The following is a 13674-nucleotide window of genomic DNA, read 5'->3' on the forward strand; positions in this document are numbered from 1 at the left end:
CCGAGCTCAGCAGCTACTCAAGACTCTGACAAAAATATGATTTTCATGCTGTAAAATTCCCATGCGCTTTGATTAATGCGGCTTCTGTTACGAAACCCTTTGGCAAAAGAAAATCCTGCCTCATTGCTCCACACTGCTGGCACCACTCGAGCCGACTTCCCAAGAGTCTCATCAATGAAAGCAAAAGGACGGGACGGTCGTAAACCAGGCGAGTTCTCCGATGGGTGTCACCGGATGCAGCACAGACAAGCAGCCCCAGTACCCCAGGGTCTGTTTCTCATACCAGGAGGAGCTGGGGTGGGAGCATTCAGATGGAGACCTGCCGCCGCTGATTTAGGGACGAAAGGAGGCTGCTCTGCAGAATCAGAAATGCAATTAGGAGGGAGCACAACCATCAAACCAAGCATGGCAGAGCAGAAGCTGAACAGAAATTGAGCCGTGTTTCTATCTCGGTTATAAAAATGTTTCATGATCTAACCATAGTTTTTTCCAAACTTTTTGGAGGTGTGATCCACCCTGATTCTTTGCCTCCAGTGACTACAAAGAGTTACTAGAATTTATTCATCATATTTACCAGTTTTCCCCTTTAACCTCTTTGCATCTTCCAAGCGAAAATAAGACAGAAGTTCCCCGAACTCTGTGTTCTGCATCTGAAATAATACCTGGAGTTTCGGTGTGGTCCCGGCCGGCATGATCAATGCTGGGCTTGTGTTTTGGGCTGGTAGCAGAGAGAAGCGCAATGACCCAGGCATGGGGCTGGTGTTTGGATTCACACCCATGTCCACGTAAACCAGGCAAGCAGCCCTCCTTAGCGAGCAACTGTTGCCACATAATTACTTGGTTAAAATCCTCCACCGACTCTCAGCTGTAGCCAGCTTTGGGTCCCTCTCACCACGTCACAATCCTCCCTCCCCACAGGATGGTCAAAGCACGAGCAGATTTGGCGACACGAAGGCTTGCTACTTAGGCGCTGGAGTTCAGAGGAATACTTTCCTTTTAGAAAACTCTAACAAGAACTGAAATGGACTCACTCGCCCAGAAATCTGTAAAACAGTCCAAAAGCTACTGATAGATTTATTTCCTTGGGGTTAATTCCCCAGGACCCAACAGGCCTTTATCAGAGCGACAGGAGAGCTGAAGATACATCTGGAGTTTTTAAACTGCACTGCACCTATTGTCCCCGCAGCCCTAAAAAGAAAAACAAACGCCAGCATCTTAGAGCAGTAAAACAGAACCAAGCAAGCTGCGCCGTGGTAAGGGCAACATTTCTGGTCCTAAAATGGCAGAACAGGAAACACGCCACGTTTGTGGGTTGTGCAGGGCTTCTCAGGTGGGAAGGGCAGAGGCTGGCGGGGCAGATGGGGCTGAAACAAAGCCCACCCACTGGAGGGAGAGGAGATGCAGCAGTCGTACAGCTCCTCTGCTCTGCTTTGATCTTTGGTGGCTGTTATCTGCATGCCCCCAGCCACCCGTGCAGGTGACTGTGCTTACAATGCAGCGTGCATTTATGCAATGTAAGTCATGAAACATCAGCCTGGAGCTCCTCGGTGCCAGTAAAATACGGCACCTCTCACTGCAGGAGTACAACAAAGGTAGCTGACTGTCCAAAAATGATTTCTGTGCCAAAATTCGCTTCTATCAACAGTGCATGAAAGATAAGATCAACTGAAAGCACGCTGGGTTTGAAACACGCTCCCATCCCCATACAAACAGGATGGATGGAAAACAGCAGCGCTGCCGGCTCGATGAGGCAGCACCAGGACAGAGCAGGTACCGCGCCAAGCGCAGGCTACTTTCCGTAATCAGTTCTGCAAAGCCAAATCGGTGCCCACACGGGCGACGTTCTTCCATCATTCGATCAAGAAGAAGGAAACCAAGTGGCAGCAGATGGAGAACTCCCAGGTGAGGCAGTCCACGAGCGTCGAACCAACCTGCTTCAGCGCCTCCTCTCCGGACAGGCAGCGCTGGAGGGGCTGGCAGCAAAAAATATCAGTGCCTAGATAAATGACTTCATATGTCGAGACAAAGATAAAGTTACACAGAGCCTCTCGCAGAGGATATGGTCATCAGGTTTATTTTTGTAGCTTTCATTACACTCAAAATAACTTTGGCAGACTTAGAAAAAATAAATTTTCAAAGCCTTCTCCCATTGATGTCACCATTTTTAATTAATTTTTGCTGAAGTGGTCTGAAAACAAATGCTGCTGTGAGAGGGCCAATTCCTGGTGTACCGCTCCGGGCCCCAGCGCTCAAACGCCGCGGTCGCACCAAACAGCACCAGATTAAACACCGCCGCGGTCGCGCTGGGAGATGGCTCCGGCCCATCAGCCTGTGCCAGGGCTTCTGTGAGAGCCAGCGAGGAGGCCAGACTGCCTTTTAACTGGTGTCTCTGACTCCGTGACAGAGGCGCTGCCAGCTCTGGGAATAACGCTGGTACCACGCTATTTCCTGCCTCGGAAAGTCCCGGCCTCATCCAGCATTTAATGTCACCTCAGGAGGGCACTGCATGTCGCTGCTGGCTGACACGGCGCCTGATCTGGGAGGGTATAGTTCCGATGGGTTCCGAGAGTGGAGGACAACTTTTCCCCTGCACACTGGCGAGGTGGGGACCTCAGGTTTGAGAGCAGCCCTCGAGCTCCCACATTCATCCCGCCCTCCCCTGCACGGCTGGCTGACACCTGCATCTCCCTCCGGCAGCACAACACCCTCAGGAAGGGTGCGGAGCGGTGGCAGAAGCGGTGTTTGCAGGGGAGAAAAGCAAGCCAGCATCAGCAGAAGTATGCCTGACGCTGCCATGCCATACCAGGCGGCTGCTGCAGTACCAGCAGACCCCTCCAGACACACAGCAGCGAGTAAATCACTCACAAATCTACTTTCAAGAGGGACTTTGGGCCTCTTCCCCCTTGCAAGCTGGCTCCCCGCAGAACACAGCACACGCGCTCGTTGTACGCCTGGAAGGAGACGCCAGACCAAGCAGGACTCCTTCCCCTCTGTTTGTTTCCATTTATTGCAACCGCTCCTAGAAACCAAGCTCCTGACTCACAGATTTCTATCAGCAGAGTCCTGAAGATGCAAAACATCTCTTTAAGCGCAGCTTTAAGGCTCCCAAGGATGAGACCGAGCCCAGCCAAACACCGCAGCTCAGCTCTGCTCCAACATGAGATCAGTCTGCTATTAAGTTTAGTCAACACATTTCAGCAAGTCTGGCTCGCGCTGGCGGGCTTCAAGCACTGTCCCCACCACACTGCCACAGGTGACACACGCTCCGTTGGGTGGCTTTGGTTGATTTGGGAGAAACAGCAGCCCCGGCGCTCTGCAGCGGCTCCTTTCCAGGAGCTCCTTGCAAGAAGCCGTAGGGTATCAGTGCCCATCCCAGGTAGCTGCGGGGAGAAGCCGGCTGGCGGCCCCTGCACATGTGGCGTGCAGACACGGCTCCAGATGTCCTTGGGACCTTCCACGAATATCCAAAAGGGACGGGGAATGGTCGCCAGGAAGGAGCTGACGGAATGTAGCTGGCAGCAATTTTTATGCTCAAAGGGACGCGGAGCGGCATTTTTCCAAAAGCTGCTACGATCTGCAATTGGATCGTGTTTTGAAGGGGTAAGATTTGCAAACACATGCAAAAGAAAGTGAGTTCCTGCTTTTATATGGCACAATTTGTTAAAAGTCCTTCCCAGACCGTTGTTCTTCATCATTTGGGTGCTTTAACACTTGGCTTCTGGCTAATCTCTAAAAATCCTGGCACAGGTTTTCCTACACAGGAAAGAATTCTGATTGTTGTTTAGTGCAAGCAAATCCTGTAATTATAGTGTCCTAGCCTCCTGTGGGCAAAGCCAGACCAAGGAAGTAAACCCTGATGAAAGAAAGTGACTGGCAGGGTACGGGAAGGGATGGGCTTCTCATAGAAGCTGAGGTAAGCAGGGTTTAGAAAACATTTTAAATCTTGAAGATGTTGTAAAGCTCTTTGTCTCATTCTAAAATACAGAAATTACAAAAAAAATACTGAATCTTAATGACTTCATTGGGTAGAAAAACATCTCCTGAAGTGACAGTAAGGAGTACGTCAGACATTTAAGATCAGTAGATGCAAAGCAACTCACAGAGGCAGAGATCACTGGTAATTTCAAAAAGAAATACTTGCTTTCATTTGATATTTTTCTATATCTGTTTAAGCATTCTGAAGGAATCATGACTTGAAAATGCAGAATTACAGACCCATATATCGAAGACACAGAAACAGAGAAATAACAGAGAGCTTCTATCACGCTTGAGTGGGAAACAAAGAGCCCGCGTTAGCAGAGCTCAGTGTATCACATTTGGCCTGCTGGAAAACATCTGCCATTTGTCAGGACTACAAAGCAAACAGAACCCTCTCCTCCTTGATCTCCAACAATTAGGGAAATTCTGTTGTGCTAATTACCTGGGGAGACAAAGAGGGGAGAAGGCAGATAGCGAGTGACACTTGAAGACAACATTTACACCAAAAAAAATTAGGCAGACATTTCAAGTCACTGGGAACCACAGAACATTTTGTGCCAAACTTTCCCAGCAAGATGGGAAAAGTCCATCCATGTACTTAAAAAGGAATATAAATATAAATAAAAATAAATAAAATGCAGCAAGAGAGCCTCCAGAGTTTGCAAGAGGTATAGAGGATTGTAAGTGATAGACTTCCCTGAGTACACATGGTTTGAATTGGCAAGAAATGGAGCGATGCGCCGTCCTGCAGGCTGAAGTACCACTCACCTCTTTGTGTTGCCAAGTCATTATTGGGAAATATTTGTCACATATTAACTGGAACATCAGATTACTACACTGAACATTTAACGCTGCTTTGTAATATATACATACGTTCAAAAGCATATGATACTGTCTCAGCGTGAATTCGAGATGAAGACAGGGATATGCATCACCCAGCAGCCAGGAAATTCGGAGTTAAGGCTTCTCAGTAACTCTGAGTGCAAAGCCTGTGGAGATACAGCATGCGGAGACACCAGGCATATGCTGAAAGACGCAGTGCTAGAGCCACGCAAAGAGCTGGAGACTTTCACACCCTCAGTCTGCAATATACAAAGAATGAGCTGATGGGCAGGGCATTTTCTGAGGACTTGGTCCTGTTTTTTGTTTGTTGTTGTTGTTTTTAAATCTATTTCTACTGGATTTAAGAGAAGTTTGCTCTCAGGCTCTAGTATGGTACATCCAGCACCTCAAGCCTGAGAGACTTCCTCACAGACCACATAGAGTTTTATTTAACAAGAGCCTTTCACACCTCATGTTTCAAAAGACTGCTAAAAAAATAGAAGGGGTGGAGGGGAAAGACTCCTTCAAAAAAAAAAAAAAAAGATAAAAGCAGTCAGAGGCCACACAACTGTGAACAAAGTTTCTGCAAGCACAAAGTTTTAGTCTTGTTTTTAACCCACTTCCACTTGCTCCTCAGTTGAAGGCTGTCCTAAATGCCATGTAAACAAGTGTTCGGCACCTGCTAAGCTGTATCTTATGAGGAAGGCTGTATGCGGATCCCATCCAGAGAAAGAGGCTGAATGTACGGCAACAGAGAGGCTCTCTGCAAAGTATCACACGCATGGCTCAGGATAACAATAATAAAAATACTGAGCTGCTGTTTCACAGCAAGCCAACATATGGGGACAGCCTGTCCTCGGTCTGGCCAGCACCGGCAGCACGCAATGGCTGTAGACCCCAAAATAGCTGGAGGCATTGAAGCCAAAAGGCCCCGCTCCTCACCACAGTGGGGTCACCACTGTCCTGCTTCTCACCACAGCAGGACCACCACTGCCCCAATCCTCACCACAGCGGGGTCACCACCATCCTGCTCCTCACCACAGCGAGGCCACCACCATCCTGCTCCTCACCACAGTGGGGCCAACACTGCCCCAATCCTCACCACAGCAGGGCCACCGCCGCCACCTCTGGACATCTCCCACAAGTGTTTTCCTCCCATTCCATACCACAGAAATGCCCAAACTGCAAAGAAGTGAAAAATGACACAAAACTTTCCCCCCCCACACCACCACCCACACCACGTTTGTTGAATAAATAAAATAAAACAAATCTGTTCACATTTCCATGATATCCCACAAACACAGGTGTTGTTGATGGCAAACACAAAGACACCTTTTGGAGCATCCCGAGTGTAAGAGGCACAGTAGCATTTTAAAAAAATATTTATTATCGTTATTTTATTTTACGATCGAGATTTCTTCGCGGTGCTGACAAAACGGCCGGGCCCCCTCTGCTGGCCACCAGCCCCAGGCACCTCAGCGCCTGTCCAGCCCCCGGCCCTCCTCACTGCCCCTCTGCCGCCCCCCCGGAAAGCAACAAAACCCCAAACTGACTCACTTTGAGGCAAAACGTGTCTTCTCCAAAACAAACCCAGAGTGCAGGGCGAGCTCCAAGCACACAGCTTACTGCAGGGACTTTGTGAGTGCTGCTGCTCCCTGAAGAGGCCCAGCTGCGGGGCCTGGCTGTGGCGTGAGGGCACGGCCCTGCCGCCATGGGCTTCACAGAGCCTGGCCTTAGAGCCCACTGTGAGGAGTCGGCTTCAACTCACAGGGTTTCTGGACACTATTTTGGGGCATGTGAATGGAGGCTTCACTGTTAGTCGGTTACTTGGCATGAGAAATAGAATTGTGTGTAAAGAGTCCTTTGATTCACCCAAAAAGGAGCTGGGAGGCTTCACGACAGTTCCACAGCGTGTCCTCGCCTCAGCGCAGCGCTCAGCTCCAGAGCAGAGGTGGCCAGGAGCAGCCACCGCTGCTGCAGCACTTTCTGTCCGCTGGACAAGCACTTGTGCCTTTGGCTCACAAATTACCTAGACATTTGTTGCTAATGACTGTAACGAGCATTTCAGCAGCACGTGGGAAAACCTTCCCCTCCTCTCTTTCCCCCATCTTTTAAACACAGAAACCAGCAAACCCAGTGACCCAGAACAGAATTGGGATGTGCCTGGCAACAAAGGAGCTCTTAAATCCCAATTGCTTTCTGCAGAGCAAAGGAAAAGCCCTTTGACCACTTAATCATGCCAGCAGCGTCCCCGTTGCATGGACAGGAGCAAGATACAGCCCACAGGGCCAAGGGACTTGGTTCAGTCTGTGCTTCAGAGGGCAGAAAGCCAATATGACCACTGGTCTCCAAAGAGATGGAAATAAGCATCATTCGTGTCTCGGCTGACGTGGTTTGTTTCCGAGGCAGTGAGGTATGCAGGACGCCCGCAGCAGCCTTCCACTTGAAAACCAGTTAGGGCAACTGCAGCAGCACAGAATCATTACCGAAATATTTCTGAGGCTATCACACATAATTTTACAGGGGTGGGGGAACAAAAACTAAATCAAAAACAAACAAACAAACATCTTTTTTTGTTTAGTCCTGTGAGCATGCACTAATGCTGTGTATTCTGGTATGATTCATGTCCAGGATGTCAGGAAAATCTGACACTGCTCATTTGCCTATAATGCTTCTACATGTAACATTCAAATTTTTTTCTTTAAAACTAGAATTGAACTATCTGCTGCTTGCAAAGCTTTGTAACAGGCCCATGCATTCTCCACCATCAAAGCAGTGCACATCTTTCTCCCATCTTTAGCTACTTCTGTTGAAAAAAAAAACACAAAAGGTTTGAAGTGCATCAGACCGAAGTCATTCATGCCGTTCAGTATGACAGCAGAGCACTTACTGAGTATTTCTAGAATGAGATTCCTTTACAAACTAATCTAAGCTGTTTATTGTTTCCAAGGAGCATGCACTTCCACAGCAGAACAGGAAGTTTTGACAGCTTAAGAAGTTCATTAAACTCTGGGAGGAAATTTAAACAATCAGTGACAGCTTTCATACAGCAAGGCACTGGAGAAGTTGCTACCCTCCTAAAAGGCAGAGAGAGAGGCTGCAGCTTTTAATTATCACACTTGCATTAAGACACAGTGATTTTGTTACTACTTCTAAATTGTTTTGGCCCAACACCCAGGGCTCACAACCGAGTAAAGCTGTTCACTCTTTTATAGCCAAATGTCGCTTTTGTCCAAACCTCAAACTCCTTTATCTGTAAACAGGCCAAAGCAAGGCAGTGGAAGAAGTTAATAGTCTCAAACACAAGAGAGTGCTTCAGCTTGGAAAAACACTTCTTAGCACATTTTACTTGAAACGGGGGAATACATAAAACAGAAGAGGAGTTCAGCAGCATCGGTCCAGCAAGCCGTCGGCTCCCGGGCAGTCTGGCGTTGGCTGTGCCGATTCGTTTGCACCTACCTGGGGGGCACATGCAGTCTGACGGAGCCTCTCTCGCTGTCCGCAGCTTAGCTAGTCCTTCACCCAGTTTCTGTTTGGAGGAGGAATAAAAATAGCCGTTTAGAGAATACATTATATCTAAATGCATGCTGCGCGTGCATTCCAGCAGCCAAAGCATCCGTCACACTTCCTTCGAGTGAGGCAATAGTTTCACCCTGCCGTGTTCAGCCCCTGTTGGTAACACCTACAGCAGCACACAAAATACTAAAAGTTTCTTAGCAAGCAGCTAGTCTATGCCCTCATACTGAGCAGGTAGAGACTCCTGCTGCAAAGCCCAGAAGTCCCTTGTGCCAAGTCCCACGGACTGGATTCATGCCCATTCATGGAGCAGATACTGGTCCTGTGTTAGATATCGTTAAGTCCCATGTGCGGATTTTGGCACCATCTCAGCGTATTTGGTGGCAGAAGCAGTGCTGCAGAGCTCCTTGTGCTGCTGCTCCATGGGCTGAACACAACGGGAGGCAAATGCCGGGGAAAAGCCCCGCTGTAATCAAATGCGAAGCTGCTTCCAAACTCTGGGGGTTACGTGGCAAGATGATACTTACAGAACAGATGTGACCTGATTTTGCTGATTTTCAACTTAAAATTCATGCTACGTGGAGTATGAAAGTTTTCTTTAGGAGAGGGGTGAGGGGATGAAGGACAGCGGGGGGGGGGCAGTGCCAGCAAGTCCGCGGTGCTGTCCCACCCCAGGCCCACCCGAAGCCCAACGTGTTACCATCTTTAAGGTGAAAAGCTGATTGGTGGGACTACTAAAAATGTAAAAATTCCCCAAACTAAAGCAATGTCTATGTGGCATATTGTAGACAGATGTGAGCGCATTCTGCCTGCTCTCTAAGCCTACCAAAACGTTCGTGCCTGCATTTAGGACAGTGCCAAGCTCAAGTTAGTAAACCCCGATGACATGGAAGTTGTCTTAGCTCAGGCACAGCACCTCGTGGCTGGGGCAGCCCTGCAAGGGTGGGAGCAACTCCTCTTTGCTCATAATTGTTACTAAGTCCTTCGGGAATCCCCTCTCACCCAAGGTATTTACCACAAGAGAAACCAGCTATCTGACAACTGGAGTCCACATCCAGACATTTAAAAGAGAGAAAATTCAGTGTACTTATTGGATTCAGGGTGCTCAGGCTTGAATTTTATACAGCTGATGACCAAGTCTGTGTTCAAATATTTGACCGCTGTGGACTATTCAGGAATTAGGCTACATGTGAGTTAGGTTCTGGTCCTTTTATTTCAGGGATTAAATAGTTTTATCTGTTGTTGAAATCCTATGCATTCCTTTCTAGCTGCTTGATGCAAAGAGGTCCTGAAAGTATCAACTCGGTTACAAAGAAACTGACAGAAAAGTTGTCCTAAGGGAAGCACGAACAGCAGAACGACCCAGCTGCCTACTGCAGCACGTACACTTTCCTCCAGAAAAAGTGGAAAAGCTATCTGAAGAGACTTTTCTGCCATCCACTTACAGTCAGAATCTTACAGAGCATCACTCAAATTTTGTGTTTGTTTTAAATTATTTGGACGATGAAGGTGCTCGAAGAAAAGAAAGAAGCTCTTCCATCCTTTTAGTTTTGTAGTCAGAGGAGATCTTTTCCTGTCCTGAATCCTGGAACGAGTCTTCTGTTCTCCCATTGAATTGTTCTTGTCATGAAGCTGATTAATCTGGACACTCTCTGCCTACTGCGGACAATAAATCCTTTGTGAACAAAACGGTCCGGCTTTGTTTACAACAACTGGATACTCCTATAATCCTCACGTTAACTTTTTCACTCCAGTATGGAAATGATGTGCTTCGAATTCGGCCTTTTGCCGCAGAGCAAGTGGAGGTAGATGCCACCACATTTGGACCACAGTGTTAGAAATGTTTCAGACGGCATCAAACCAGGACTCTGCAGCTAGTTCAGTTAAAGAAGTACCCGAGGGAAAACTAAGTTCCTGCATCCTTAAATCAGCAGTTTCTCCACAGTTAGATGGTCGTCTGTCATGGAGCCAAAAGCTAAACTTCAGTTGTCCAAATCAGCTTTCATTGCCTTTACTACACATTTACCCTTCCTTTATTATTTCCTATCCTCTTTAACTTGCCAAACATTTAAACAACACTAAGAGGAATGGAAACCAGCATGTTTGTGTTGCATTTGCAGCTCTTCATGTGCAGCTCTTCCATGAATTACGCTCACAAACCCCAAGACTGGTATATGTAGTCATGCTTTTTGTGTAGTGACAGAGAACAAAGTATCAGGGGTCATGCACAGAGAGCATATGGAGCTTTGGTTTCACTTCTGAAATACTGTGGTAAACTTCAAAGAAGGACCAAAACAGAGTTTAACAAAAAAACTGACCCCAGGCATCAGTTGATGTTCATGTTGATGGAAATATTCTCTCGCTCCCCAGAAACTCCCAAGCACAGAAAGGACAGAAGTTGCCTGACGAGCGAGAGGTCTTATGTAACGAAGAGGAATTTGCTCAAGAAACAGGCACGTTCTGAAACCTTAACGTCAGTGAATAAGCCTGTTTAAAATGATGATTAATAGATAGCGCGACGGCTACCATGCATTCCTTAATTCTGTTACCCTTCCCAAAATTTGCTTTCCGTATTGACAAAAGTTTGGTCATACAAAACGTTTCAACAAGCTCACTCTTGCATTAGAAACCCAATTATGTGGTTTTGCTTTATTTTCCCCTGTACAATCTCCATCTGAGCATTCCCAGTACAAAACAAGCTTTCCACACTTAACTAAATCTCAGCAAGAGGTTGCACATGATCTTAGGCAGTGCCACAGAAACCATTCCCATTGCTAAGCACATTTATTGGAGTAATTGGAACAGAACCACTGCCACGACTGGCAGGCTAATTCCTGCCTGCAGAAAAGACGCTAACTAGATTTTCTGATTACGCCTCACAAGCACCCCTCTGTTCTGGTATTCAGGGTTTTCACGAAAATAGTTTTTAGCCTTTCCCTTTATCAAGACACATCGATGCGACCAAGTTTCCAGGAGCTCGGGCATGGTCCAGCGGTGCCGGCGGTACCCAGCTCCAAGCGTAAGGCACAGCAGCAGCAGAATTTCTCCTGCTCACTCCAGCGCTGCCTCTGCCCCCCCACGCAGCCCCCGCACACACGCGGTGCAACTTTCGCTCCCCGGAGCTGCTCACAGCCGGAGGGAGCTGCATGAGAATACATTTTCGCACGACTGAGGCTTCATGGCTGCAACGATGCTAATGCAGCACCGTGCCTTGCACCCTGGTCAGGCCGGCAATAAAAATACCAGCGTAAACCCTCCCCAGATGTCAGAGCCGGTCACTCGGGAGCATCCTGCCGCAGCCCCGTAAGCCGTGCTGGATCTCACCGCACGTTGCGAGCTCCTGTTTACATGGACCCAGCAGAGTGACCGTGGGATCTCCAAGCAGTTCCCACAAGTGGTGGGAGCCCTCCCCATCACCCCCGCCTGTGCAAAGCCCCAAACCTAAGCGCCAAAACACCCCAGTCTGTGGAAAAATATAGTGCTGGGATCAAGCGTGACTTCTCCTGGGGGCTTGGCTTAGTTACAGAGAAGGACATCGGCGTAGACAACCGTTTGCTAAGTAGAGGTCTTTCAGCACAGAAATTTTTAGTGAGTAATTTCAGAAAACTTTGGGGCTGAAAGTGAAGGGACCCGTCGCTGCTCTTCTCTACCCACCAGAAATCAGCTCAGCGCTGCTGGACCACTCGATCCTCTGCGACAGAGCCTAGATAACAGGGATCATCTGCATGCATTGCTAACGAGGAAATTATAGTCCATTGCGCCCGGGGATAAATAGCATGTAAGCACTCGGATTACCTTTGCCATTGAGTGGAACGAGGGGGAAAGCGGGACGGTCTCAAACACGGCCCCTAGGGCATTTTCTCTGGGCAACCAGAGGGGCCACCCCACGTCACGCCTCCCCCCGCGCTCCGACTAACGGGCCGGGACATAACAGGGGGCAACGTTCGGCAGGAGGGAAGGGGAAAAAGAAGAAGAAAACTTTTCCAAAGGGAACAACGAAGCCGGCACCGACACGCGGAGCCCTGGGGGGGGGGGGGGGGGGGGGTTGGCGTCCCGGCCGCCCCTCACTCACCTCTCGGAGGAGCTGCTCCAGGCGGGGCTGCAGCGCGTCCAGCAGCGGCCCGGGGCCGGCGGCTCCGCGCTCCTCCAGGGCGGCCAGGCGGCCCTGCAGCTCCGCCGTCTTGGCGCCCAGCAGCAGGCAGACGGCCACGGCGGTGAGCGAGAGGAGCAGGCAGAGGGCGGAGGTGGCGGTGCCCGCCGCGGTGCCGGCTCCTGCGGCCGCGCTCATCGCGCCCGGCTCCGCGCCGCTGCGCGGGGAGGACCCGCTCCGGGGGGACCCGCTCGGGGGGGGGGACCGGGGACCGGACCGGACCCGCTCGGCTGCCGCCCGCCCGCCCCCGGCGCCGCATCCAGCGCCCGCCCCGTGCGCTGCGCGCCCCGCCGCGGCACTGGGGCTGCGGAGCGGCCGCTGCTCCTCCGCTCGCCCCGCCGGGAGCCGGTCTTTAAACGGAGGAAGCGGGGGGGGGGGGGGGGGGGGGGAGCCGGGGAAGGGGGGATGCTCCGGGAGCGGCCCCCCCCGGGAAGGGGAGGGGGGGGGATCACGCCCAGCAGAGCCCACCCCCGCTGCCCTGCCCGGCCCCCTGCGGGAGAGCTGTCCCCCCCCCCCTGCCCCCCTCGGTGTTCCCCCCGCCCCTCCCGGCCGCCCGCCCGCCCCGGGGCTGCGGCTCCCAGCGCCCCCCCGTTAGCGGCGGGCCCGGACGGGGCCGGACCCCGGGCCGGGGCCGCAGAGCTCGGCAGCCCGCGGAGCTGGCGCCCTCCAGCGGGTCCCGGCCCTGGCCGCTAAGGGGTGACCTGCCGGAGCTGGGAACGGCCGCGGATTTTGTCCCCCCCCCCCCTCCCCGCGCTTCTTTTTCCCGTTCCGTGCTGCGGCTCCTAATGGGGTTGGGAGGTGATTTAGGGAAGAGACCGTCCCCGCAAAGCGCAGCGGTGTCCCACCGCGCCTTGGAACACGCGGACTGAATCGCAGTGAAGCGCCCCGTCTGCTTCAGGGAGCCTTTAAAGGAGAGAAGCTACGCTCCCAGACAAACATTAAGCAGCCCCAGACTTTGCCAGACGTCCTTGTCTTTTTTGTTACAGATTGCATCACATCAACGCTTGACTCACCTATAAAACATCCTGAGGTAACGTAACGCTTGTCTAGACTCTACAAAGCTAAACCTGCTCTTTGCCTCTTGGCCCCAGACCCACCCTTGTACACGTACTCCCGACTTCTAGAAGAGACAGGTGAAGCCTAGGACAGCGCTAGAGAAAACTGCTAGGAGTGATATCAGCAACTGTGTTAATAAAACACACCTGTAC

At 50.6% G+C, this 13674-nt stretch overlaps 1 protein-coding gene across 1 annotated transcript in view; it reads right to left on the minus strand.

Annotated features, from left to right (window-relative positions):
- The window catches only part of COL23A1 (collagen type XXIII alpha 1 chain), a 175946-nt gene extending 163342 nt beyond the window's left edge, over nt 1-12604 (minus strand). The window contains exons 1-2 of the mRNA XM_035560637.2: nt 12389-12604; nt 8260-8329 (exon numbers count right to left, since the gene is read on the minus strand). Of these exons, the coding sequence (XP_035416530.1) occupies nt 8260-8329; nt 12389-12604 (286 nt within the window). The remainder of the gene's footprint in view (nt 1-8259; nt 8330-12388) is intronic.
- Between the last annotated feature and the right edge of the window lie 1070 nt (nt 12605-13674).

The sequence above is a fragment of the Cygnus atratus genome, chromosome 14 (assembly GCF_013377495.2).
Source record: "Cygnus atratus isolate AKBS03 ecotype Queensland, Australia chromosome 14, CAtr_DNAZoo_HiC_assembly, whole genome shotgun sequence".
Lineage (NCBI taxonomy): Eukaryota > Metazoa > Chordata > Aves > Anseriformes > Anatidae > Cygnus > Cygnus atratus.